Genomic DNA, 27,740 nt, shown 5'->3' with positions numbered 1-27,740 from the left:
CACTACGAACCAAGGCTGCCCGTTTTTGCTTAGTGGACGGGAAATTGTATCGATGTTCTTTCTTCGGTCCCCTGGCTAAGTGTTTGGGCCCCGGTGAAACGGAATACGTGATGAGAGAGGTACACGAAGGAACCTGTGGCAACCACTCCGGTGCAGAAGCTCTGGTCCGAAAGATTATCAGGGCTGGTTATTACTGGAACCAGATGGACGAAAGTTTTGTCCGAAAATATGACGGGTGTCAGAAGCATGCTCCGATGATTCACCAGCCCGGGGAGTTGATGCATTCGGTGGTCTCACCTTGGCCTTTCATGAAGTGGGGAATGAACATTGTGGGTCCGTTACCCTGGGCACCAGGTAAGGCCCGTTTCATTTTGTTTATGACTGACTATTTTTCTAAGTGGGTTGAAGCGCAGCCTTTGAAAAAATCAGAGAGAAGGAAGTCATCGACTTCATATGGGATCACATCATCTGTCGTTTCGGCATCCCCGCTGAGATAACTTGTGATAATGGTCCTCAGTTCGTGGGTGGCAAGGTCAACAATTTTCTCGAGGGATTGAAGATCAAGAAAATCGTGTCAACCCCGTATCATCCGTGTGTAAACGGACAGGCAGAATCCACGAACAAGACGATAATCCAAAATCTGAGGAAAATACTTGAAGCATCAAAGCACCATTGGAGAGAAATACTACCGGAGGTGCTGTGGGCTTACAGAACCACATCCAAATCGAGCACGGGGGAAACCCCGTTCTCATTGGTTTACGGGGCCGAAGCCCTTATCCCCGTGGAGGTTGGCGAACCGACCCTCCGGTTCAGCTATACCACTGAGGAGTCAAACGAGGAGGCCATGGCCGTGAAGCTCGACCTCACAGATGAACTACGCGAAAACGCATTGGTCCGCATAGCGGCCCAAAAAACAAAAAGTGGAAAGATACTACAATCGAAGAGCCAACTTTCGACATTTCCAAGTCGGGGACTTGGTGCTTCGAAAAGTTACCTTACACACCAAGAACCCCAACGAGGGAAAGTTGGGTCCGAACTAGGAAGACCCGTATAAGGTAACCAGTATAACGGACAAAGGATCGTACCAGTTGGAGTCCATGGATGGGAAACGTCTGCGTAATAACTGAAATGTGGCTCATCTGAAGAGATACTACTGCTAAGGTATGGCCTCCCCGTATTCTCTTATTAACCTTTCTCTTTTGCAGGGAGTTAAGAACGGGATAAAATTAGAATTTAGGCCTGAAAACACGTGTTGCACTCTTTTCCTTAGTACGGTTTTGTCCCAAAATGGGTTTTCCGACAAGGTTTTTAATGAGGCAACAAGCACAACGTGTTACTCCACAAAGATAAAAGACCAACGCCCGGAAATCCGAGGTCACATCCTCCGATTGGGGACTTAATAGCACTCACCCGACCTTGCAGCTCCGATCAGTGCTAGGGGAATACTATGCCCGCATCAAAGATGACCCCGATCAGGGAAGACAGAGAAGCTCAACACTTGCTACGGTAAAACTAAGGCCTGGCCATCGGTCATAGAAATCGATGTAAGGACCAAACGATCATAATGAATCGTGTCCCATTTAGCATTTGCTACGGCAAAACTAAGGCCCGGCCATAGAAATCGATGTAAGGACCAAACGATCATAATGAATCGTGTCCCATTTCATATCTGCTACTGCAAAGGCAGAAGGAATCAAAATCCTCATATGTACAAACATTTTGCAAACACAAAGTTATCAAAATTTTGGATACTAAAATCTCGGGTGTCTTCCTGTTAAATAGACTTTACCCCGATGACAACCGCCGTATTTCGGCACTGTCTCATTCACATACCCTATACCGGGCACTGTGGTTGAAAATTTCGACTAAGGCAACGAGGTCACAATGATCAGAGCCAAAATTTAATAAACTCCCCCAAACGGGGACTGCTACGACAAAAATTTAGCCGAGGCCGAAATAGTACCGACCCTAAAGGAAATGCCTATCGTAATTCGGAGACGTCTAAACTTATGAAGCATCGGATAAGTCCTACGGGCACGGTAAACTAACGACTATGAGTCGACTTTTCCTAAAACGGACCAACGATCATACCAAAAATAATAGCAGACATTCAAAACGAAGAAACAAGAAAGATGCACTTTTCATTTATACAAAGGATATTTTTTACATCAAAAACAAAAGTCCTACAAAGGCAACAAATGAATGATCCTCCGAGATTTCTAAACTACCCGGAATGGCTGGAGCCGGAATGCTCGAACACCGTCCGCTCGGAATCATTAGATTCAGAACCGAGGGCATCCTTAGCCTCCCCCTCGATCCTCTTGGCCTCGGCAATAAGGGCCGGAAGATCAGAAAAGCCATGCTCGGCCTGCTCAAGAGTGATCCTCTGAGATTTCCATTTCTCGTACTGAGCAACAATGATAACTTGAGCCTCAGCGGCCTCCACGCTTCTCTGAGCTTCATCCAATTCGGCCTCGGCCTGGGCTAGCTTTGCCTCGAGAGCATCCCGAGCCTCCCCAAGAACATTCTGCAGTTGAATGGCCGATTGAAGCTCGGCCTGGAGGGTGTCATTTTCATCGGCCGATTCCTTGAGTTGGTTCTTCAGGTCATCGCACATCCGAGACCTGTTCTCCGCCTTCTCTTCGAACACCCTAGCACGCTCCTCATGCCGGGCACTCTCAGATTCAAGAAGCCGATTCCTCTCGGCCAAACCAGAAGCATCCGACTTCACCATATCTAGCTCCTCCCGGAGCTGGGAGAAAGCGATCTCTAGCTTACCCAGCCTCGAGGAAATTTGAACATTATCCCGGTTAAGGCCGATCTTCTCATCTTCGAGGCTCCGATTATATTCGGTCATGGCGACCAATTCACTCCTCAGCCGATAGTTCTCGGCCTTTGCTGCATCAAGCTCGGGCTGAAGATGGGAGAGAGCAACTGTTCGACTCAGCTCCTCCTCTTCTCCCGAAGAAGATGCGCATACTTCTCCATTTCTCGGCCCTAGGCGTCCAATTGGCCCCTAAGATCGTCCATATCTTGTTGGGCACGGATGATGGCCTCGTTGGCGAGCACCACACTCTGCAAAATGAAGTAAGTTCAAAGTTATCGGCAAAAGTGAACGAGGCAAGGTTAAAGTTACCAGCAATGTTATACAAAGATGACCAATCTTTGGCGAGCACCCCCGCGTGCATATCTTGTTGTGCAAATCCGTGTCCATATCTTGTTGGGCACGGATTATGGCCTCGTTGGCGAGCACCCCCACGTGCATACTCTCATTGATAAGGCACTGCCAAGTGACCCCGGTCATCTTCCGCTTATTCGAGTCCGAGACAAGAGGCCTCATGTAACTGGCCACACCCACCGGGCGGGAAAGAAAGCTGCATTCCTCGGGGACGGTAACCACAGCCGATCTTGTTCTCCTCGGCTCTACGCTTGGGGCCAGAAAGATGCGCTCCAAGCCATCCCTCGTCCCAGATTCGGAGGTCCGGTTGGCAGACCTCGTGGCCCGAGGGATCGTAAGATGTCCGAATCCTGCGGCTTCGCCGGTAGCGGGAGGAGTCCCCGAGAACATATCCTCAAAGTCGTCAGGCCTCGGAGTCGAAGAACTTAGAACAGGACCAGTATCTTCAGCAAAGCTCGGGAGCCCTGTGGTAGCAGCAGACTCGGGCTCGGGAGCCGGATGAATATCAGTAGGGACTTCGACTTCCGAGACCGGCTCAGCCCTTTGGTCGGCTCCAGCAGCGGCCGCCTCCCCGGGCCTTCTTGTCCTTTGGAGGAGAAGCTCTTCGGAGGAGGTTTCACCTGAAATGTCGACGAAGTCAATCGACCTTAAAGGAGCTGGAGAAAGGATTTCTGCCCCACCTGTGTGAGAAGCCGGGACTAAAAGTCCTTCGCCGACCGAAGGAAGAGGTGCAACTACGACAGACTCCTCCGGGATCGGGGCCACGGAAGGTACGGCATCGACCCTCCGAACTATAATGTCGGGCTCTATTTCGTCCCGTAAGGGCCGAGTAACGCTTCTCGCCCTTTTCTTCTTCGACTGTTGCCCTTTGTCCGAGGGCCTTTTTCTTTTGGCAGCAGTAGCAACAGCAAGGGCACGAGATGCACCCGCCGTATCAAACTCGGACGCTGACGTTGTGGGTTCAGCTATCGACTCCGATCTGGGGGCTACCAAGCCCTTAGGCAAACCTGAAAAGCGAAGATGTTAGCGAAGGTCGAAGGAGGAAAACGAACGGTAAAGGATGCGGTAAACACGAGTAGAAGTAGAGGGCTACCGTGATTCTGGGCAACCCATCGACCACGTGATAGGTGGGCCCAGGTCCGGTTGTCATGAGGACACTGGCGGAGGAGTGCTGTGACCCATTCGCTCAGATTGCGAATGAACGGGGGGACGTAACCATTGGCTGATAAAAGTAAGGAAGAAACAATGAGAAAGCAAAATCAAAATTTGACAAAGCATGCCAAAGCAATTACACGGGGTTTCGGACTTACGCTTGTTATTCCACTTCTCCGGGAAAGGCATATAATCGGCTGGAATGATGTCTTCGGTCTTCACCCGGACATATCGCTCCAACCAACCCGGTCTCTGTCTTCATCCATTTTCGAGAAAAATGGATTCCGGCTGCGCTTGGCAAGTTTTATTACACCACCCCGGAAAATCCTCGGGGAGTACAAACGTATCAGGTGGGCCAGCGTAAACTCCTTCTCGGCATTGTTGGCCAACTGCCGAAGACACGCTATGACCCTCCAAACGATTGGACTGATCTGTGCTAGGGTCACGCCGTAGGTCCGGCACATGTCCAAGATGACCGGATCAACCGGGGGGTCGAGTTTGAGAGTGAAAGGATAAGTGTACACATACAGAAACCCTCCCCGGTGGTCAACAACAGATTCGTCTGGACCGGGGGCAAAAACCCGAACCGGACGGGTGTCCCACCCGCAGTCGACCCGGACTATGTCTAGCCTCTCCTCAGTAATGGATGAGGGGTATCGCCTCACATCAAATCCCCTATCGGACACCAAGGAAGGTTTCTCAACCTCAAGATCTTTGTTGAAGTTGGGCTTGGCCGGTATAATATCCGAGGCCGTGGGCTCGAAAGTGCTTTATGTTTTAGCCGGAGAAGCAGGCTCGGAACTCGGGGACGAAACCGATGGAACATCATGGGAAGTGGTTTCAGACATTTCGAAAGATATGAAAGGAAGAGGGTTCAGAAGAAAGCTCAAAAAGATTGAGGGAACTGGTGATTAAAGAAGCGACAAAGTGCAAAGCAACACTTAAACGAGAACAGTTAGCAGAAGTGGTGACAAAGTTGCCCCTTTTTCACGTAGTATGTGCAGTAAATCAGTGACGGATTGGTTGTTGAAGACAACTGAATATGGTGAAAATGAGGAAATGTAGTGAAAAGTGAAAAGTGAAGAAGAAATGGATCGTGAAAAGTGTTGGAATGAAGGGGAAAAGGGCCTTATATAGGCATGGAACTGTGACGGTTACGATTCCCCAACCAACCGGGGGATACCACGTGTCCCCCGTAATTAATGAGCAACGACTCGAAGCGACGTGCGTGCGGCGGTTGTCAGAGTCGGCCATTCGGGATAAGACACGTGGCTGATAAAGGGGGAACATAACGCAACCGTTCCCGCCAAAATAAGAAGATAACGACGGGCAAACGGAGTTATCGGTTTGGTGGTTTATCCACTTCCCGTTATTCCGATAGATTGGTAATCCGGAAAGTGTGGGGGCTATCTGTATACGGTAAATGTCGGATATGAGTCAAACCGGTGGAGCGGGAAACCGGATGGAGAAGAGAACAAGAACATACACGAAGAGTTTCATTCCGAACCGAAGGAATGCTTGTCCGGAGCTGATAGAGCTTACCATTTGGTCCGGTTCATTTATCACCGAGTTGACCGAGGTCGTTACCCCGAGTATCCATGCCGTTGGTCTGGTACGACCGTTGCACACAGGCCACACGTCAGTAGCGTCCTGCCATGGTCAACCACCAACCATGCGTGTGTCAGACCGTATGGCCAACCTAATCCCACCAAATCCGTTCAGAGTTGTCCTTATTATTATTTTAACAATTTGTATGTTATGAGGCCCATGGAGGCAACACTATAAATAAGACTCATCCCCCTCCTTTGAGGGGGTTGGCTCATTCATTTTCAAGAACACTTGTAACATTAAAGCTTATATACAATCCCTCTCTCTCTCAGATCTGATTCGGTCCATAGTGACCATTTGCATCTTTATTGTATTTCCTCAAGTAAATATTGCATGTCATCCAATTAGCATCAATACTCTTCATCAATTGCGTTCCTACATAACGTCCATATACTCCACCCCCTACGGTATTTAGTGAGATTCAAACACATATCCTATACCCATCTATAAATTCAATTGATTTCCCGAATCCGGGGTAAACACATATAGGGCGAACGATTATATACAAATGGCTAAGGATGCAAAAAACTGGGGGGAAATCGTTTCACTTCTCTAATTCTTTCTTTTCTGAGTTATATTAGGTTTTTGGACATATATGTGATATTTGAAAAAAAAATAGTATTTGAAAAAATTAAAAAAAGATATTTGAAAATTAAATTGTGCCTGAACATGCATTTCACTTGGAAAAAAGTTTAAGAATTTTGTGAGTTGAGGAAAATTTACTTGAAAAACTGGTCAAAGCCACTTTCTCAAACTTGAAAAAAAGAAGAAGTCAATTTAATGTATAATAAAAAAATTAGTTTGATTTTTTTTAAAAAAAATGAAAAAGTGAAGAAAATTTATATGAACAAACAGGCTCTATAGTACACCAAACCCAGAATATCAGAAAATCATAACATGAAGAGACAAAAAGTTAGAATTAATTAGTATGATCATAAAAAAAGAATTCATAAAAAAAGAATAATTTTCTTACCTCTTCATTTCAAAAGCCTCCAACCCCATAGTCATGGGAAAAAACTTGATGTCTAAATCATGAAGCAAACGTTTAAAAAGGATGAACATAATGACATTAAAACCACAATGGATAGGAAATATTATTTGGTAAATGTGGAGACTTAAATTTTATAACGTAGGCAATATGAAAGAGTGGAGTAGTAAATATTAAGACATTTACTCCTATATTTTTATAATAGAGTACAAGGAAAAATAGATAAAAATGTTTTTAAAAAATAAGAATAAAGATAAATAGGATTATTGGCCAAAGCAAGGTGTCACATCACCTTATGTATGCCTAACTTTATATTATATATAGACTAGGATACATACCCGCGCTTCCCGCGGTTATTAAATAAAAATCAATCTTTTTTCTTCTACAAACGTTATATTCTATTCATGTGATTCTTCTTGTCAAGAACTCTTGAGTTGCTCTAATTTCCTTGCTACTTTCATGTTCTTTTTCTTTGTCATGTCCTCTTTTGCTCTATTGTTTTTATTTATTCTTAGTGACATTAAGATGAATGAAAAGATATTTTTCCACGAATTTAAAGTTCGACATATCTGGCTAAATAATCTCTCTTCATATAAGAATTTCAAATTTATATACAACTCATTCAACATATTTTTATAATATTGAAATCTTAAATTCTAAAAGACAATTTAATTGAATCACACTTTGTACAACTATCACTGAATTTACTCTTCTTCCTTGTCTTGCAGTGCATAAACTTCATCTAAATGAATTTTGATCTAATATAATCTTATATAAATATACAATATATAGCCCTTTATATTGCTCGTCAACTTTCATTTGATATACTATAATATCATATAATTATACAATATATGTTGCTATTTTCAAATGTTAAACCAAATAAATGAGAATTTCAAAACTATATGAAGTTATTAAATGAAATAAGGTTATTAAGAAAGATTATCATATGCATAGAAAAAAAAAGTCATCTATCTATACAGTTATCGTAGGATTAGCCAGACTTTAAGAGTTTGGAATGTCAACGGTTTAGTTTTCACGATTGAGAGTATCACAAACATATCTATAAAAGAATATATCGAACAATGTGAGGAGTAGTTACAAAATATTTGCATAGCTGAATAGGAAAAATAAAATTTGAAGAAAATATTCACATATACACAAAAACAAAGCTAAATCTAAAATGAAGGTAGTAATCACATGAGAAAAATGAATATTTGATGAAACTTAAAAAGGCTTAGTCCAGAAAGAAGACATATATGCAACTAAATATTCAGTTAGTCCGGAAACAATTATTCTGTCAATATATCTTTAAAGATCCACCAACACTTTTCAACGTAACTCTATAGAACCATTTCTCAATTACAACAATTGTCAATCCAACGTACCCTTTAATCAGCCAACACACGCTGAAAGTAGCTTTCAAATCATCCTAAATTGGGAAGACATTTAAAGAAAGAACAATTCAATTATCCACAGCACCAAAATCGCACAAATGCATGTATTATAGTTAAATAGTGAGGGGAAGTTACACATGCATGTATCATAGTTAAATAATGAGGGGAAGTTGAATAGATCTAGTAATCAGAGAATATGAAGATGGTTAAATCTCACAAGCAAATTAATATTTTCAACCAAAAAAAAAAAAACTTAGATGTAACATAGAACGAAAAAAATGCAAAAATAACACATAAATGAATAAAAGTTAGCCTTAAAAGCTTGGAACGTAATATCCATGTCTGCTAGACTTCAAAGAAAGCCAACTACAGCCTCATCAAACTAATAGATAAATAATATTCTCACAAATTAATAATTAAATAAATAAAATTATCATAAACTCGGTAATTCGAACAGAATCTCCAACAAAAAAAAGAGATACCTATTGTATATCTTCACTTGTTCTTCGGCTGTAGAAATTTCAGTTTATCCATATACATCGACATCTTTCACTTCTTCATTTTTATCCTTACTATTGTTGTTCAGATTATTTCACTATGGTATTCTGTTTGGTACTCGATGTTGTTGAAATTTTCATGGACTGCTAGTCATGTAATGTCAAACGACACCTTTAGATGAGTAGATATATATGTTTTTGATCTACATGACTCAAATAAGAATGAGAATGCAATAATGAGATTATTACCTCCATTATAGTGGAATATGAAAGGTTGTAGCATTCCGTAAAATGGAACATAAGAAGGTTGTAACGGTTGGTCACAACCATAACCGTTCTTTCATTAATAATGGGTGGACATTATATTTAATTTATTAACCAAAAACAAAAATTTAACAGTGTACTAATGGCAAGATAACCGTCACTTTGATGAGGAGAAAGAAACACGATTAGCAATTGAAAGTTGATATGCTTTTCAATTCTCCACTATAATGCACAATAACTACTAAGTAGTTAATTCTTGTAAATACTTTAAATATGGGAGAAATGAAAAATGTAGAATTTTTGTCATTTTATAATTAGGAAAAAAGTCAAAAAAAGGAGAATAAAGATAAATAAGAATGGTGGTCATAGAGAGGTGCCACATCACCTTGTCTATGTCTAGTTTTATACTATATCTTGATCTTGATTCTCAACACCCCCCCCCCCTTTTCGTTATCACCCGCTTGTCTTTCTTTTACTAAAATCTCATTCTCGCAAATTTCTTGTGCTTTGTCACGACCCAAATAGCCGTGAGTGGCACCCACACTAATTCACCTAGTGGGCGAACCAATCCTCTTAACCAACCATCCAATGATTACCAATTACCTAGCCATTTTTAGACCTATCAAGAATAAAAACAAAGTAATAATCATTCAAACGCATAGTCAATGCCATAAATAAATAAAGGTGCGGAAGTCTAACTATTACAGCCCAAAATCCGAAAGTCATCATACAAGGACTCTAAAACATACCTCTCTAAGAATGAACAACTGTCTGAAATAAACATAAATGTCTGAAGTGAAGTATACATCTATAGTAAGAAAGATCTTCAGGCGGCCTGGCATGGGTAGGAGCTCACCCTCGAATATGTCGAAAACTGGCTTCACGCTAAATATAAGGTTTGGTAGATGCCTCTGGATCACAATCTGCATTCAAAAGAATGCAGCAAGATAGTATCAGTAGAAACATTATGTACCAGTAGATATCATAGGCCGACTAAGATTAGTATCATAAATAAATCACGAATTCAATAAAATAACAGATAGGCATAACAACACATAACTATAAGAAGTTATCAACAAGAATCATCCCACTGAATTAAGATAAGCCCACACAACAAACAATCCATAAAAGTGACTCAATCATGTAATCACCAACACAACTGTATCTCATGAATTACCTCAACTCTGTCACATATTTGTACACACATGCTAAATGGTATTGTTTGCCCAAATAGCCACGAGTCCAATGAAATGCAATAAATAATGAAAGTATCTCCACCGTGTACACACATGCTAAATGGTATTATTTTCCCCAGATAGTCATGAGTCCGATGCAATGCAATAAATAATGAAAGTACCTCAACCGTGTACACACATGCTAAATGATATTATTTTCTCCACTTAGTCATGACCTGCAGGGGACTCATGGTATCTATGTACCACTCGCTTCGGAACTGACCTCAGATCACGAGCCCATAACTAGGCCACATTCTCACCCCCTGCCAAATGTGCCTTTTCATAATTATATTATCTTTCTCGTAACAATGTATTTCCGTTCCACAATCAATTAAGGAATGTGACCGATCAATAAGTCAATATCAAAGAACATAAGTCATCATGCCACAAGTCATATAAATAATCACAAATCAATTCATCAATAGCATGAATACAAGATTACTTCAAATCAACAAGAAGAGTATTCATTAACTCCTTCTTTTTCATTTCATAATAGTTAATCACAAAATAAGTCAACCAATGTCAATTAAGGAATTTCCACCCACACTTTATGTCTGAAGCCCTAATCATGCTTCTCCCATCAATTTCATAACATATACAATCAACTAATCAAAATCCAACTCAAGTCGACTGTAACCTACCTCAAAGTAGAACTGGGACAATGTAATCACTCCGCGATAACTTTCCCCTTTCGCAAAGCTTCCAAACGTTCAAAGTCTAGAAATATAGCGCTACATGAATATTCAAATCATCTACTCAAACAATACAATAATTGGGAAAAAGAACCCAACTACTTCTACCCCTATTCAAATGTGTGAACTATCACTAAGCATGAATTCATACTAGTATTGATCTCAATAATCTTATTCTATCCGTTCGTGGGTTTTCTAATCGTTTCAACCCTTTTACAAGCAGTCTTTATGCTAAAGTTACCATCTTTATGAAACCCTAAGTCTCAATACATGATTCTCATAATTTAATAATCAAATTCTCACCCTAGGAAGTGATAATCTATACTCCTAGATGATTAAACAGTAATAAAAGCAATAACCCATTCATTAATCAAAGGTTTCTTAAGTTCTAGGGTTTTAGCCCTTCCATTCACCATTAACGGACCTTTAGCTAATCATGAAATCTAACATGATGATGGAATGAACAAAGTCAAGGGTTGATATAAAACACGAATTCTGCCTCTTGTCAATCGCTGCAGCGGTCTCGCTATAGCGGGAACACTCCCGCTATGGTGAACCTCATTAATCCCCTGCTTCTCGTGGCAACGAGCCTATCATCGCTACGACGGACCTGCTACAATGGTACCTTACCCGCTGCAGTGGTCCATTTTGACCAGTAGCTCGGTTTTCTCACCATTTTTTCACCCAAAGATCCCAACACCAATCTGAGGCCCTACAGACGCAAACGATACATGCATATATACATAAAAACACGCTGCGGACTCACCTGCGGCCTCGGAATTCCCAACGGAGGTCTAATTTTTTAAGTCACCCTCATAACGACCCAGCGGGTCATTACATCAGATACCAATTAAACACCCGTTCGTCCCCGAACGGACAAAGAAGAGACACAGGGGAAAAAATACCCGACTCAGTGAAAAGATGGGGATAATTCTTTCACATATCGAATTCTGTCTCCCAATTAGCTTCCTCAACGGGATGGTTCTTCCACTGAACCTTCATCGAAGTTATTTCCTTCGACCTCAACTTGCGAACCACTCTATCTAGAATAGCAATAGGCTCTTCCTCATAGGACAGATTCTCATCCAACAAGATAGAATCCCAATGAATGATACACGAACCATCACCATGATATCTCTTCAAAATAGAGACATGGAACACTGGATGAATGCCTGACAAACCTGGGAGCAAAGCCAACTCATTGGCTACATCCCCCACACAATTGAGAATCTCAAATGGACCAATGAATTTGGGACTAATCTTACCTTTCTTCCCAAACCTCATCACACCCTTCATGGGTGAGACCTTCAACAAGACCTGTTCCCCAACCATGAACTCAAGATCTCTGACCTTTCGATCCGCATACTCTTTCTTTCTACTCTGAACAACTAAGAGATTTTCCTGAATCACCTTGACTTTATTTAATGACTCCTTCAAAATTATCTGTACCCCATGGCCTTACCTTGAAAGCATCAAACCACCCAATAGGATACCTACATCTCCTCCCATAAAGAATCTCATACGGGGCCACAGCAACGATCTAGTAGTAATTATTGTTATAAGCAAACTCAGCCAATGGTAAAAACTGATCCCAATTGGCCACCGAAGTCAATAACACAGGCTCGAAGCATATCTTTTATGACCTGAATAGTCCGCTCAGACTAGCCACCTGTCTGAGGTAGAAAGTTGTACTAGAATCCAATCTAGCACCCAATTCCAAATGTAAATTCTTCCAGAACCGGGATGTAAACGTCGTGCCTCTATCCGATATGATGAAAATAGGAACTCCATGCAGGCGAAAAATCTCCTGGATATAAATCTGGGCCACCTTTTGAGCCGTATGGGTATCTGAACCTGTATAAAATGGGCAGACTTGGTCAATCTATCAACAATGACCCAAATCGAATCAAACTTACCTAAGGTCTTTGGAAGACCAACCACAAAGTCCATCGCTATCCTTTCCCAATTTCACTCTGGAATGGGCATCCTTTGAAGTGTAACCCCGGGTCTCTGGTACTTATATTTCACCTGCTAGCAATTCAAATATGGTGCAACAAACTCAACAATGTCACGCCTCATCTTAGCCCACCAGCAGTGCTGCCTCAAGTCACGGTACATCTCAGTAACGCCAAGATGAATGGAATATCTAGAACTTTGAGCCTTTATTAAAATTATCTTAATTAAATCATCAACACTGGGAACACACACACACCCCTTGATTCTCAAGGCACCTTCATCATCAATTACGGCCTCCTTGGCCTCACCATGCAATACTTTATCGCAAATCCTACTCAAACTCGCATCCTCGAACTGTCTGGCCTTAATCTGCTCCAGAAATAATGATCTCGCCTCAATACAAGCCAATACTCTGCTCGAACCAGACACATCAAGCCTCATGAAGCTGTTAGCCAGAGTTTGAACCTCCCTGGCCAACGGACGCTCTGACACAATCAAACGAGCCAAACTCTCCATGCTGGTTAATTTCCTGCTCAAAGCATCTACTATCACATTTGTCTTGCCAGGATGATACAAAATAGTACATAGTCCTTAAGAAATTCCATCCATCTCCACTGTCTAGAATTAAGATTGCTCTAAGTAAATACATGCTAAAGACTGCGATGATCAGTATATACCTCGCAACGGGCACCATAGAGATAGTGCCTCCAAATTTTCAACGCAAAAACCACAGCTGCCAACTCCAAGTCATGAGTAGGATAGTTCTTCTCATGGATCTTTAGCTGTCTGGAAGCATAAGTGATCACCTTCTTTTTCTGCATCAAAATAGCGCCCAAACCAGAATGAGACCTATCACAATAAACTACAAAGTCCTTGCCCTCCACAGGAAAAGATAGAATAAGAGCTGCAGTCAACAAGGTCTTAAGCTTTTGGAAGCTCTCCTCACACTTGTTGGATCACTGAAAAGGTACCTCTTTCTGAGTCAAACGGGTAAAATGCAAAGCAATAGAGGCAAACCTCTTTACAAACCGACGGTAGTAACTGGCCAAACCCATGAAACTACCGATCTATGTCATGAAAGTGGGCCCGGCCCAATCCCTCACTGCCTCAATTTTCTTCGGATCTAACATAATCCCCTCCTTTAAAACCACATGCCCCAAGAAGGACACAAATGTAAGCCAAAACTCACACTTAATTAGAGAACTTGGCGTACAACTCCTTGTCTCTCAACAACCCTAGGACTGCTCTCAAGTGTTTTTCATGACCTCTCTTACTCTTCGAATAAACCATGATGTCATCAATAAACACTATCATAAAAGAGTCCAAGTATGGATTTAAAATGCCATTCATCAAATCCATAAAAGTAGTTGGGGCATTAGTAAGCCTGAAAGACCTAACCAGAAACTCATAATGCCCATACCTGGTCTGGAAAGCTGTCTTAAGAATATCCCCTACTCGAATTTTCAACTGATGATATCCTGATCTCAAGTCAATTTTTGAAAACATAGAAGCCCCATAAAGCTAGTCAAACAAGTCATCAATACGAGGGATAGGATATTTATTCCGGATGCTGAATTTATTTAAATGGCGGTAATCAATGCACATCTGTATAGTCCCATCTTTGTTTTTCACAAATAGAACAGAAGCGCCCCACGGGGAGACACTCAGACGGATGAAACCCTTTCTAATCCTGAAGTTATTCTTTTAATTCCCTCAACTCTACTGGTGCCATCCGATATGGTGGCATGGAAATACGGCAGGTTCCCGACTCTAAGTTAATGCAGAAATTAATGTCACGGACCGGTGGCATGCCCTGAAAGTCTGCAGGAAATACCTTCGCAAACTCACGCATCACAGGAACTGACTCAAGAGATGGATTGTCAACACTGGTATCATGGATATGTACCAAATAATCCTAAAACCCCCCTATCCACTAATTTCTTTGCATGAATAAAGAAAATGATTTTCTTCGGGAAGGAACTAAGGTTACCCTTCCACTCAAGTCTAGGCACCCCGAGCATAACTAAGGTGACTGTCTTGGCATGACAGTCCAGGAGTACATGATAAAGAGCTAGCCAACTTATACCCAGGATGACATCAAAGTCTACCATGTCTAAAATCACTAAGTCAACCCAGGTGCAATACCCCATAAGTGTGACAGTACAAGATCGAAAAACTCTATCTACAACCACATAGTCTTCAACTAGACTAGATATATGTATAGGGGCATTAAGTAAATCACAGACCATATCAAGACCCATAGAGAAATATGTAGACACATAATAAAATGTAGAACCCAAGTCAAACAATACAAAAGCCATCCGGTGACAGACTGAGATATTACCTCTAATAACTACATCTGAGTCCTCAGCCTCTGTCCTGCCAACAAAGGCATAACAATGAACCCGTCAGCCAGTAGCCTGGGAACTATTGCGATCAACCTACCTTGCCCGGGCTTCTCCCCTACCGGTCTGATATCCACCTTTACTAATTTGAAACCCGCCTCTGTTAGGTTGGTTTCCTCATCTACCTGCCGTGTGACCTCCACGCCCAGATTGAGCTTAATTACCTTCATAAGATCCTCCCCCTCTACCTGATGCTGGAGCGCTGAGAGCCTAAAATTGAGTACCCTTGCCACCTTGACTAAGTGTGGGATAATTTCTCTTAAAATGCCCCGTATCACCGTACTTGAAGCATCTGCGGTCTAGTGTCGGACGCTGAACAGAAACGGACAAAGCCAGTAACCACCATAATCTGAGGCTATGATCTGCGAACCCCTAGCTGATTGGAATAGTGCTGACTGGCCCTTGATGGGCCCCCATCTGTAGCATGTTGGCTGATTGAACAGGATATCCCGAAAAGACATGGGAACCCTAGCCTTTTGAGAAAGAGCCACTGAAACTGCCGCCCTTTCGAGCCTTCTTCTCTGCGTACTTATTATAACCGTCCTGCCTCACACCTTCGATGGTTCTAACATGATCTGGCTCCAGGCGAAATTCGTGCTTCTATCAAACCATTCAGTAGGTTCAACACTCGGAGCATCACATCTGACAACACTAGAGGAGCTATAATATCTGGCGGAGCCGGTGCTACTTCAAAATTTACTGCCTCATCTGGAACTACCTGAGGCTCAGGGGACCTAGCATTGTGCTGACCAACCACATGAGCCCCGCCCTTGCCTCTACCACGACCACGGCCTCTAGCCTGGCCTCCTCCACGAACTGTGGCCCTAGCTGCCTGACCTCCCCTGCAAGCTGCGACCAGCGCAGGTTCCTCATTTGCTGCTACCTCACGAGTCCTTACCATCTATGAGAGAATAGAAAGAAAATTCAGATACCAATTTGAATTATCCAAATACCAATTGGAATCAAATAGCACGAAAGAAGGAAGAAATTGATTTTTTCTAGTGTCTGATAGCCTCTCGAAGATAAGTACAGATATCTCTGTACCGATCCACAAGACTTACTAGACATGTCCTTGTACAACGTGGTCGACAAACCTAAGGCTCTGATACCAACTTTGTCACGACCCAAATAGCCGTGACTGGCACCCACACTAATTCACCTAGGGGGCGAACCAATCCTCTTAACCAACCATCCAACTATTACCAATTACCTACCCATTTTTAGACCTATCAAGAATATAAACAAAGTAATAATCATTCAAACGTCAAGTCAGTGCCATAAACAAATAAAGGTGTGGAAGTCTAACTATTACAACCCCAAAATCTGAAAGTCATCGTATAAGGACTCTAAAACATAACTGTCTACGAATGAAAAACTGTCTGAAATAAACATAAATGTCTGAAGTGAAGTAAACATCTATAGTAAGAAAAATCTTCAGGCGGCCTGGCATGGGTAGGAGCTCACCCTCGAATATGTCGGAAACTGGCTTCACGCTAAATATGAGGTTTGGTAGATGCCTCTGGATCACAATCCGCATTCAAAAGAATGCAGCAAGATAGTATCAATAGAAACATTATGTACCAGTAGATATCATAGGCCGCCTAAGATTAGTATCATAAATAAATCACGAAATCAATAAAATAACAGATAGGCATAACAGCACATAACTATAAGAAGTTATCAACAAGAATCATCCCACTGAATTAAGATAAGCCCAGACAACAAACAATCCATAAAAGTGACTCAATCATGCAATCATAAATACAGTTGTATCTCATGAATTATCTCAACTCTGTCATATATATGTACACACATGGTAAATGGTAGTGTTTTCCCAAATAGCCATGAGTTCGATGCAATACAATAAATAATGAAAGTACCTCCACGTGTACACACATGCTAAATGGTATTATTTTCCCCAGATAGTTATGAGTCTGATGCAATGCAATAAATAATGAAAGTATCTCAACCGTGTACACACATGCTAAATGATATTGTTTTCCCCACTTAGTCATGACATGCAGGGGACCCATGGTGTCCATGTACCACTCGCTTCGGAACTGACCTTGGATCATGAGCCCATAACTAGGCCACATCCTCACCCCCTGTCAAATGTGCCTTTTCATAATTATATTATCATTCTCATCATAATGTATTTCCGTTCCACAATCAATTAAGGAATGTGACCAATCAATAAGTTAATATCAAGGAACACAAGTCAGCATGCCATAAGTCATATCAAGACTCACGAATCAATTTATCAACAACATGGATATGAAATTACTTCAAATCAACAAGAAGAGTATTCATTAAATCCTTCTTTTTTATTTCATAATAGTTAATCACAAAATGAGTAAACCAATATTAACTAAGAAATTTCCAACCACACTTATGTCTGAAGTCCTAATCATGCTTCTCCTATCAATTTCATAACATATATAATCAACTAATCAAAGTCTAACTCAAGTAGACCGTAACCTACCTCAAAGCAGAACTGGGACAATGAAATCACTCTGCGATAACTTTCCCCTTTCGCAAAGCTTCCGAACGTTCAAAGTCTAGAAATATAGCGCTACTCAAACAATACATGAGTATTCGAATCATCTACTCAAACAATACAACAATTGGGGAAAAGAACCCAACTATTTCTACCCCTCTTCAAATGGGTAAACTATCACTAAGCGTGAATTCACACTAGTATTGATCCCAATAATCATATTCTATCCCCGTTCATGGATTTTCTAATCATTTCAACCCTTTTACAAACATTCTGTATGCTAAAGTCACCCTCTTTATGAAACCTTAAGTCTAAGAAAATATAAGAATACTGGTTAAATTAAATAAGGCAGTAGTTTGTAAAAAAAAACAGACTTTAATTATAAGTTAAACCAAAAGAAAGTGTCAGATCAGCCAATATTTTTATAAGCATTAGGAATAAATCACGGCTAAGTGTCAACTGATTTTAGATGATTAAGGAAAATATATTAAGCGATCAACTAGGATAAGTAACAATGCAAATTAGCCAATATTAATTTGAGAAGTAGCTCCATAAGCAAAATCATGTTATTTATTAAAATACGAACTTGGTGAGAATGGAAGATTCACAAATATAAAAAAAAATGCTGAAAACCTATTTTCCAAAGATGCACTAAAACAGATTGTGAAGATCATTTTTTATCCATTGTGCACTTCCAGCCATATTCAGTTGATTCATTTAAAATGTGCAACCTATATGCCACGTTCTATGATGTAACATAAATGTATTTCACTAATAACTAGAGTGGGAATCCTAATAGAGTAAATAAATAATCATTATTCACGCTATGTTAACTACAAGTTTCAACGTGCAATCCCAAAACTTAAGATGGATCCCACACACACACAAATAAGTCAACAATCATAAAAGATAGGATGACGGAGTAAAAAGAAAAGACGCCATAAGCGCCCCAAATGTTGGGCTCGTTTTCTCGCTATGTGGTGTAATTCTAAGGAAGATGATGTATGATGATTCCAAGCATGGGTATGTCGAGGGTATGTCGAATCTCATTTTGAGACTTTCAATTTTGCGAGAGTCCCGAATTAAGACTCCATTTACTCTAAAGTGTACATGTAAAAGAAGGGGAAATAAAAAAATAGCAAGAAGTCATGATTGATAATATGTGGAATATACATATCAGTAACATTTGACTGAACAAACTCTTAAGCAATTTGACCGTAACATTTTTTTTAAACACCGAGTAAAGAAAACTTAAAATCAAGTCCCAGAATCAGCTACATTAATATTAACTAGCTCATTCCATATGCATATATATCACTTACAAAAATGCCACAAGACATGGTATTTGAACAAAACAACATTTTATATTCATGTTCTTTATTACGAATGCAAACTCATAGTAAGGTGCAGTACATGAACATACGATGGCACTTTAGCTTTAAACAGATTCATGACGAGAGAATTTTAAAAGTAGGGATGTCAATCAAAATTTAAAGACTACTTAATACCCAAGCATTTTTAAGTACACAGGGGTATAATCAGATTTCCTTTTTTTTTTTTTTTAAACTCAAAGTTCACTATTTTTCAGATGTGAATAACAAAAGGCACAAGCTACAAACCAACAAAAGTTTGTGCGACATTGTAAGAGAATTTACTACCTCAATATTAGAAGACAACAAGATAACACAAAATCCATGTTCAACTACATGAAACAGTAAGCACATAAAAGAAATTCATATATTAATATCTTGAACGTACCTAGGAATATTCCACATTTTATCTAACAAGGTAGTAAAAAGATGAAGAATAACTTTGGCATAATTCAAGTCTTCTTTGGCTGAAGTTGTTAGCCTTCTTTCTTCTTTTAAATGTCTTTGAGCTTCATAATTGAACAAAACATATTCTTTTAGTCATATTATATATTCTTCATTTAAAATTCATGTTTGGGCTTTAATTTGGCTGAAGTTGTTAGCCTTCTTTCTTCTTTTAAATGTCTTTGAGCTTCATAATTGAACAAAACATATTCTTTTAGTCATATTATATAATACCGTGTAATATAAACATATTAATGTTTAAGTAACTAATTATTTAATATACCTTACAAAATTATAGTTGCTACCACTTAAATAAATTATGACATATTTCAAAGTTATGTGAAATAAAAACACTATAGTAAAAATATTATAGTAGCTATTTACAAAGTGTAAGACTAGAATTGAATCATGAGAAGCCTTAAAGATGATAAAAACGAAAAAAGAAAGAAAATGGTAATATTAATCATACTAATAGTAATAATAATAATAATGAGAATAATATTAATAGTAATTGATTTAGTAATAGTAGCGACGATACAATATTTGATTTATTACTAATTTAGAAGCTCGAAGAAATAAATTGGAAGAAAGGAGAGTCAAAATTGGGTGTCAACAGCTTGCCCCTCTTGGACCAGAGACGATATAAGAGTTTTCGGGCAAAGAAGTTGACGAAGTAGCTGATTTTGTCCCGTCCATCAGAGCTGAAACAAATATTAGAAACGTATGGGACAAAACAAGTTTTAAAAAGATTGCGACTGGACTTTGGTTTATGAGTTGTCTAAATATCTCAGGTTGCATGAGAATCAGGCCGTATGTAGTTCAAGAAGAACTATGGTACTTATGAATTGGGAAACAAGGTTAATGCGAATCCTTAAAGGTATTTCCCCAGTGTCGAATTTTGATTTGATGACACTGGTATTGGTTGAGGAGAAGGTGTTTGAATGGGTGGAATCTAATTATGAACACAACTAAACTTAATCGTCGAGGTACAGACGAATCCCAAAAATGTTGCCCCCATTTCGAATTATGATGACACTGGCATTACGGTTGAGGAAAAGGAGTTTGAATGGGTGGAATCTAATTATGAACACAACTAAACTTAGTCGTCGAGGTACTGACATAAATAAGACATATGAGAGTAGAGCCAAGCGGAGTTTGTGTAGACCCTTGACCTTTGTTGGGAATTTTGGTTCCTTCCTAACAAATTGCCCCAGTTTACTGTCATAAATAAAGTTCCACGTTGTGTGATGCTGCCTGCTAAATCTGTTGCAAAGATCTCAGGTACAACTATTAGTAATAAAATGAAAGCATTAAGATATAATTTAGGATGCTTATAAAAATAAACGCGATAAAATTGGTGCAAGTGAAGAAATCAGTGTTATCATTTCTAGATAAAATTAGTGCAAGCATTAAAAAAAATAGTGAGATATTATTTGAGATAAAACTAGTGTAGGTGCGAGATTAGCGCAAAAATATGTGAGATAAAATTAATGTAAGTGCAAAATCAGTGCGCTTTATAAAATTTAATATGTCTAATTTGAAGACGGACATGTCCAAATAAAATAATTAAGTACTATTATAAGGCGGACAAACCAAATAACATTAAATCCTGTTTTAAGGTGGACATACCCAAATAAAATAATTAAGTCCTATTATCAGTTGGACAAACCTAAATGCCTTGTTTGAGGGTAGACAACCCGAAATATCCTATTTGAGGGTGGATTAACCCAATATATCCTATTTGAGGGTGGAGGAACCTAATATATCCTATTTTAGGGTGGAGGAACCTAATATATCCTATTTGAGGGTGGAGGAACCTAATATATCCTATTTTAGGGTGGAAGAACCCGACATATCCTATTTTAGGGTGGACGAACTCAATATATCCTATTTAAGGGTGGACGAACCCAGCATATCCTATTTGAGGGTGGAAGAACCCAATATATCCTATTTATGGGTGGATGAACCCAACATATCCTATTTAAGGGTGGACAAACCCAAAATATCCTATTTGAGGGTGGAAGAACCCAATATATCCTATTTAAGGGTGGATGAACCCAACATATCCTATTTAGGGGTGGATGGACCCAAGATATCCTATTTGAGGGTGGAAGAACCCGATATATCTTATTTTAGGGTGTAAGAACTCGATATATCCTATTTTAGGGTGGAATAACCCGACATATCCTATTTTAGAGTGGACGAGCCCGATATGTCCCATTTTAGGGTGGACGAACCCAATATGTGGTGCATACTTACAAATAAGAATATTGGTGCAGTGCATAGAGTTTGATGCGGTGCTTTCACAATAGCAAATATTTAAAATGCAATATGGAGAGCCAAGCGTGGTGCCTTTGCAATAACGAACATTCATGGTGCGATGCTAATAACTTGGTGATATTCCACCTTACTAAAATGCTTATGTGAAGAAAATTCCTGCACTCAAAGAAAATTATGAGTTTTGAAATTCGTGTTGTTTTTTCATCATCCTTTGTTTCATGAATCTGGTGATGTCTTTCTTGATGCTGAGATTCGATCTAGCATGCATTATCATTCAAGAATAGCAAAATTAGCCCTGCATTACTTAAAGAAACTTGTTCGTATAAAAGAAAGTGGTTGCCTTGCATTGAATATTGAAGCTTTGGCTTTTATTCTGCGCTTCTCGTTGCTATGCATTGCAGAAATCTGATTATGCGAATATGACTTACGATTTCAACTTCTGCCTTTTTCGAATAATGATAGGTCGTCTGCAAAATATTCCTAAATTTCGGCTATGAAGGGAATTGATATTTTTATTTATTGAGACCGAACCCAACATGGGCGCCTATGTGTCCCGCTACTAACAGGAATCAGGTCAAATGTAGTTCATTACAAAAGATTGCAAAATAGTAGCTACTTCATAAAGGCAGGCAGGTGGAGAATGATTTTCTCAAGTTGCGAGATGACTTCTTAGTCAGTCCTCCTGAGTTGTTGCACGCTTTCTCTTCAAAGGCCTTGGTGCCAATTTTGATGGATCGCCCTTAATAATAATTGCATTTGTGTTTGTGATATTATCATTGCTGGTTGGAGGCTCTTGTTGCCGCTTTATCTTACCATTTTCAATTATACTCTGAATCTTGAATCTCAACGCTAGACATTCTTGAGTGTCATGCCCTTGAATGTTTGAGCGGTAAGCCCAACTCTTAGATAAATCAAAGTTTGGCAGTGGATGCTTAGGTATGAATCCCTTTTTTGGTTGTAGAATGCCCTGAGCACTTAATCTCTCAAGTATATTTGACAATGGCTCATCGAGAGGGGTGAAGGAGAAAGATTTCATCTTCTTCTGTTGTCGAGAGCTAAACTGTGCCTGGTGATACCCTTGTTGGCAACCATGTTGTGATTTCTGCTGGCGAGGACGCTGCATAGTGGCGTAAGATTGTAAAATTTGGTGACTTTGATGGCATTGCGCTTGATGCATAGTCATGGAACCGAATTTGTTTTCCTTCTTTTCATTTTGCATATCTCCTGGTATCTTAGATTGGAGGTTTTGGTGAACGACTTGAGTTGCTGAGCTGTCTACAATTCGTCCTTCTTGAATTCCACTTTCTAGCTCTCTACCAATTCCAATCAAATCATAGAAGTTGCGTGCACAAGCTCCGAGCAGCTTATCATAGTATAAGCCTTGTTGAATTTGGATGAAGGTTGAGACCAATTCTACCTCAGGCAATGGAGGATGTATTTTGAAGCTTCTAACCTCCACTGTATGGCATCTTCTTGGAAAGACTCATGCAGCATTTTATTTAATTTGAGCAAATCGGCTATGTGCAGATCGCCTCTAACATTGAACTCATATTGCTTTATAAAGCCGCGGGCCATATCTTCCCACGCGTTGCATTTGCTAAAATCTTGTTTGGTGTACCAAGTGAGTACCAATCTTGATAAACTTTGACTGAATAGTCTCATTCGTATTGTTTCATCATGTCCAATGCCAATTAATCTGCTACAGTAGTCCTTTAAATGAGTGACGGGGTCTCCCTCACCATTGAAAGTGTTAAAGTTAGGTATCTTGTGCCCTTGCGGAAGCTCAACATATGGATGCACACATAAATCTTCATACTTCAAACCCTGGAAATTTCTTGAACGTAACTTTTCATTAATGGCTTTCCTCAAATCGTGGAGCTCTTTTCCCAAATCTTCATGGCAAATTGACTTGATTTGCTTTCCAGGTCTTGTATATGGGCATATTGCTAGCTCATTTTGCTTATTTTCCTTAAATGGAGTTGCGGTTATGGAAAGTTGAGGATTAGGAATTATCCTTACTTGACTGGGAGCGTAGGTTGATGGCATTTGTGGAGAAATAGCATAAGTAGGAGTTGGGTTAGAAGAAATAGTTAAGGAAATGTTTCAGGTTGAGCTGGAAGCTAAGGTTGCATTAGGAAGAAGGCTGAAGGTATTTCTCAAATTGACCAAAATGTTTCTTCGAACTACATTTTTCTTGCTTTCATCATTCTGTGCTTGCACCAATCCCATACCAATGTTGAAACCTTCAAATTTGTCTGTCATTTTAGTCTCGTCCTTATCCAGATTCGTAGCCAAAACAGTGTTCAATGCTAGGCAACCTTTAAAGAATACAATAAAACTAAACTACACAAAATAAAGTGTTAGTGCGTGAGAATATGCATATGAAGTAAATGCACAAAATAATAAAATATGTGATAAATTAGATTAATTCGTGTTCTAGTTAAGTAGGATCTCTAGACTAGAAGAGATGACTGAAGTCGTAGAATGAATGGACGAGAATGAATCAGTAGCTAGTAGGCTCTAACGCTCGAGAATGAATCCGAAGAAAAGTAAACTACATTGGAGTAGAACATGCAGGTTGAAGAAAGGCTGACTCATATCAAACACCAAAGCTTAGCTCTGAGTTGATTCTTCCTTTGCTAACTCCTACGTATTCCAAAAATTTTGCCCCAGTCTTTAGGACGTTTCTGATGAAGATTTCTTGATTGCATGCCAAAATTTTCCCTAGTTTCATGCTCCTTCTTTTAGGAAATATTAAAATTTTATAATAATAAGACCGAGCCTTATATAGGTTGCCTACGTATCCTGTATCTGACAGGAAATCAGGTCAAATGTAGTTCCGGTTACATGCAAATGGAATATTAAAATTTCTATTCTAATATGACGGGGTCCCTATGTGGGCTGCCTACGTATCCACCGAGGAATTACGTCAAGCGTAGTTCGCCTTATATAAAAAGGGATTTTAAAAAAAAAATAGAAGACATACAAAAAGACTGATCATTAAAGCTTACAAAAGTACATAATTGTTCCCAAAAAGATGCTACCCAAAAACTATCCTACTTTATGTCATTATTTAAAGTCCCACCATACGCCTAGCAGTCTTTCTTAATGAAACCATTATTGGTGCTATGTCCGGCTATATCATAAGTGCTTGCATCAGATGCGGGGAAGGATAAATTTGATGCAGTAAACGTTGATCTAGTAATTACTTGGCTTTGAGGAGGAACTTGACTGGAACATTGCGGATAAATTGCTTGATTGTAACTTGGCATCGGCATGCCAGCTGGAAGTTGATTCAAAACAAATTGAGGGTGAGCCAATGGTCTCTGAACGATCCTACCATTATGCAATAGTTTTGGATCGCGTCTTTCAAACAATGACACTCGTGTTGCCTTCGGTGTTCAACTTAAGTCAACCTTTGGAACGAAAATGAAATATTTGGTAAGCGTAGGGTAGGTATGATTAACGTGAGGCAAGAAAGTATTAAAGGCTAAGAATCCGCATTTAGAAATTTTCCTAAGAAGAAACCGATGGATCGAGTCTTATAATGGTTATTTTAAAACAGGCCAAATATAGGTCATGGCTTTAGACCTATTTTGATGACTGTTGGGATATATGATAGACAAACTTGGGATTAAGATAGAAAAATTATGATTGATCAAGCGCACGAGAGTTGAACTTAATATACCCAAGAGTTGCGAACGGCTCTAAAATTTATTTTAGCATTGGCGGGTTGGAAAATGTCAAGGACGGGAGACCTATGAAATTGTCCCTTGACTTGCATGTCAAAACTTGAAATTAATGGGTGTGCTAAGATAAATCTCGGCGACCCAAAATAAGAATGACGAGATTAAACAGGTGAAGACTCCGAAGAAGTAAGGTACTTGGAAAGTCGTTTCTGAACAACTTGAGGGCAAAATCAAATAAATATCGAGAAATGCCATTTGATAGATTGCGCAAATAAATTTGGACATCTACCAATTTAAGAAGTGATAAATGGTGAAAAAAGGAAGAATTATAGAGTAGGACGTCTATCAAGCGCTAAATGGATCCTACGAGGCGCAGAACTAACAAACCAAATGTTCTGTCATTTGAGATGAAAGATCATACCCATAAAAGAAGGACTTGGAAGATTGAGAAGGTAAAAGCTCTAGAATTCGAACTTGACGCAAGACCAATTATTTGACACTAATTTAGAAGAAAAAGAAAAAAAAATTGATTAACAATTAGAAGAGACTATTCCCATTAAAAGAGTTGGAACGATAAGACTTAATTCAAGTGTCGGCAAAAGAAAATTTTTTGAGGCTAGTTCATGGATGCGGAAGTAATAAATTTTATCAACTAAGACTTATGAAAAATGTCATACTTGGTAAAATAAGAGATCATGCTCGGAGAATGGAAGGCTAATTAGGTACTAGAAAAGCGAGCAACCCTAAATGGTGCTCTAGAATCGCTAAAGTGAGCTAAATGCGGAATAATTTGATTATTATTATTTCAAAAAATCGTGAAGATGATTTATAAAAATAATTAAAGACAACATTCAATCAAAATAAAGAGATAAGTAAATATGAATGCAATTTTTTTTTTCTGAAAGTAAGGGAAACAAAGATAATGTTAGTAAATATCAAGTAAAAGCATATCGCAAATAAATTCAAGTAAGAGCATATCGCAAATAAATTCAAGTAAGAGCATATTGCAAATAAATTCAAGTAAGCAAACAAACCACTTAAAAAGTTTATAACACAAGTATATTAAATAACAATAAAGCGTCTTAATATGCAAGGGGCCTCTTTATGCCAGAGGTAGGCCTAGCGTGGATTTGAAAGATGAATGTGTCATTATATGTCATCTCATTACTCTTTAATTATTTAAACGAGTCTATTCCCAAAATGAAGTACAAGAATAACTCCAAGTTTTATTACATGTCAATTGAAAGAAAAATACAACAAAAATATCTTATAATCTATGTAATCTAAGTGCACTTCTTCGTCGCATCCAAACTTCTTCCTCCATTGATAATGTGTGCATGGGCAAATTTTTTTTTCTACCAAAGCTTGTGATCTCCATGGCTATAGGCATGGCAAAAGGTTAGTCAACGACGCCCTCCTAACGTTTAATTAATTCAGAACAATGGTCCATAGTTTGGCACAATCAACCTTCAAATAATGCACAAATAATATGATAAGCGTCACTCGGGGTCGTGAACCCACTTGGACAATTGGATAAGGTTGACTAATGGACTTAATATACTAAGGATATTAAGCCTCCTAAGTTTAATGATGCATGCCCTTAGGAAAAATGTGTTGTTTTAGCTCTATCTTAGGTTTTTCTAAGATTTGGTTGACTAGACTCAAGGTTCCCAAGTGGACTGCTCGAGTGAGAAGGCTATGCGGTCATACGAAAAATTCAGACACCCCGCGCACATGACAACTCTCCTAAAATTTAGGATTTTGAAAGAAATTTGTAGGTGCGCAAAACACACCTCGCGTGTACGTGTGATAGTGTGAATTTCCAGAAGTGGAGGAAATATGAACAGAATGACAGTTAAAGAAAGCGGTAACATGCTATTACAAAGAAACATTCACATAAGAAAATAATTAAAGCAATAATTTAAATCACTTAAAAGCACATAAGAGAAACAATAAAAGCAGCAACAAAGAAAAGCAACCAGAACATCCAATAAATTAATTATTAACCAAAGTTTGTTATGGTTAAGAACCTAATATCCCCAGCGGAGTCGCCAAGCTGTTATACCCCATTTTAACCGTGTCAAAGCA

At 39.4% G+C, this 27,740-nt stretch overlaps 1 protein-coding gene across 1 annotated transcript; it reads right to left on the bottom strand.

Moving 5' to 3' along the window:
* Positions 1–22,636: 22,636 nt before the first annotated feature.
* LOC132624458 (uncharacterized) lies at positions 22,637–24,009 on the bottom strand. Its single transcript, XM_060339236.1, has 2 exons — positions 23,381–24,009; positions 22,637–23,276 (listed from the first exon to the last, which is right to left on the bottom strand). Exons 1-2 carry the CDS (start codon positions 24,007–24,009, stop codon positions 22,637–22,639), a joined length of 1,269 nt encoding a protein of 422 aa, XP_060195219.1.
* Between the last annotated feature and the right edge of the window lie 3,731 nt (positions 24,010–27,740).

The sequence above is a fragment of the Lycium barbarum genome, chromosome 12 (assembly GCF_019175385.1).
Source record: "Lycium barbarum isolate Lr01 chromosome 12, ASM1917538v2, whole genome shotgun sequence".
Lineage (NCBI taxonomy): Eukaryota > Viridiplantae > Streptophyta > Magnoliopsida > Solanales > Solanaceae > Lycium > Lycium barbarum.
The sequence above is the reverse complement of the archived record's forward strand: the minus strand, read 5'-3'. Positions and strand labels throughout refer to the sequence as shown.

Excerpts from the sequence above, each read along its gene's own strand:
- LOC132624458 (XM_060339236.1), bottom strand. The coding sequence starts at position 24,009 with ATGCCATCAACCTACGCTCCCAGTCAAGTAAGGATAATTCCTAATCCT. Across the intron at positions 23,277-23,380 it reads TACATCCTCCATTGCCTGAG|AGAGCTAGAAAGTGGAATTC; the intron begins GTAGAATTGGTC and ends TGGAATTGGTAG.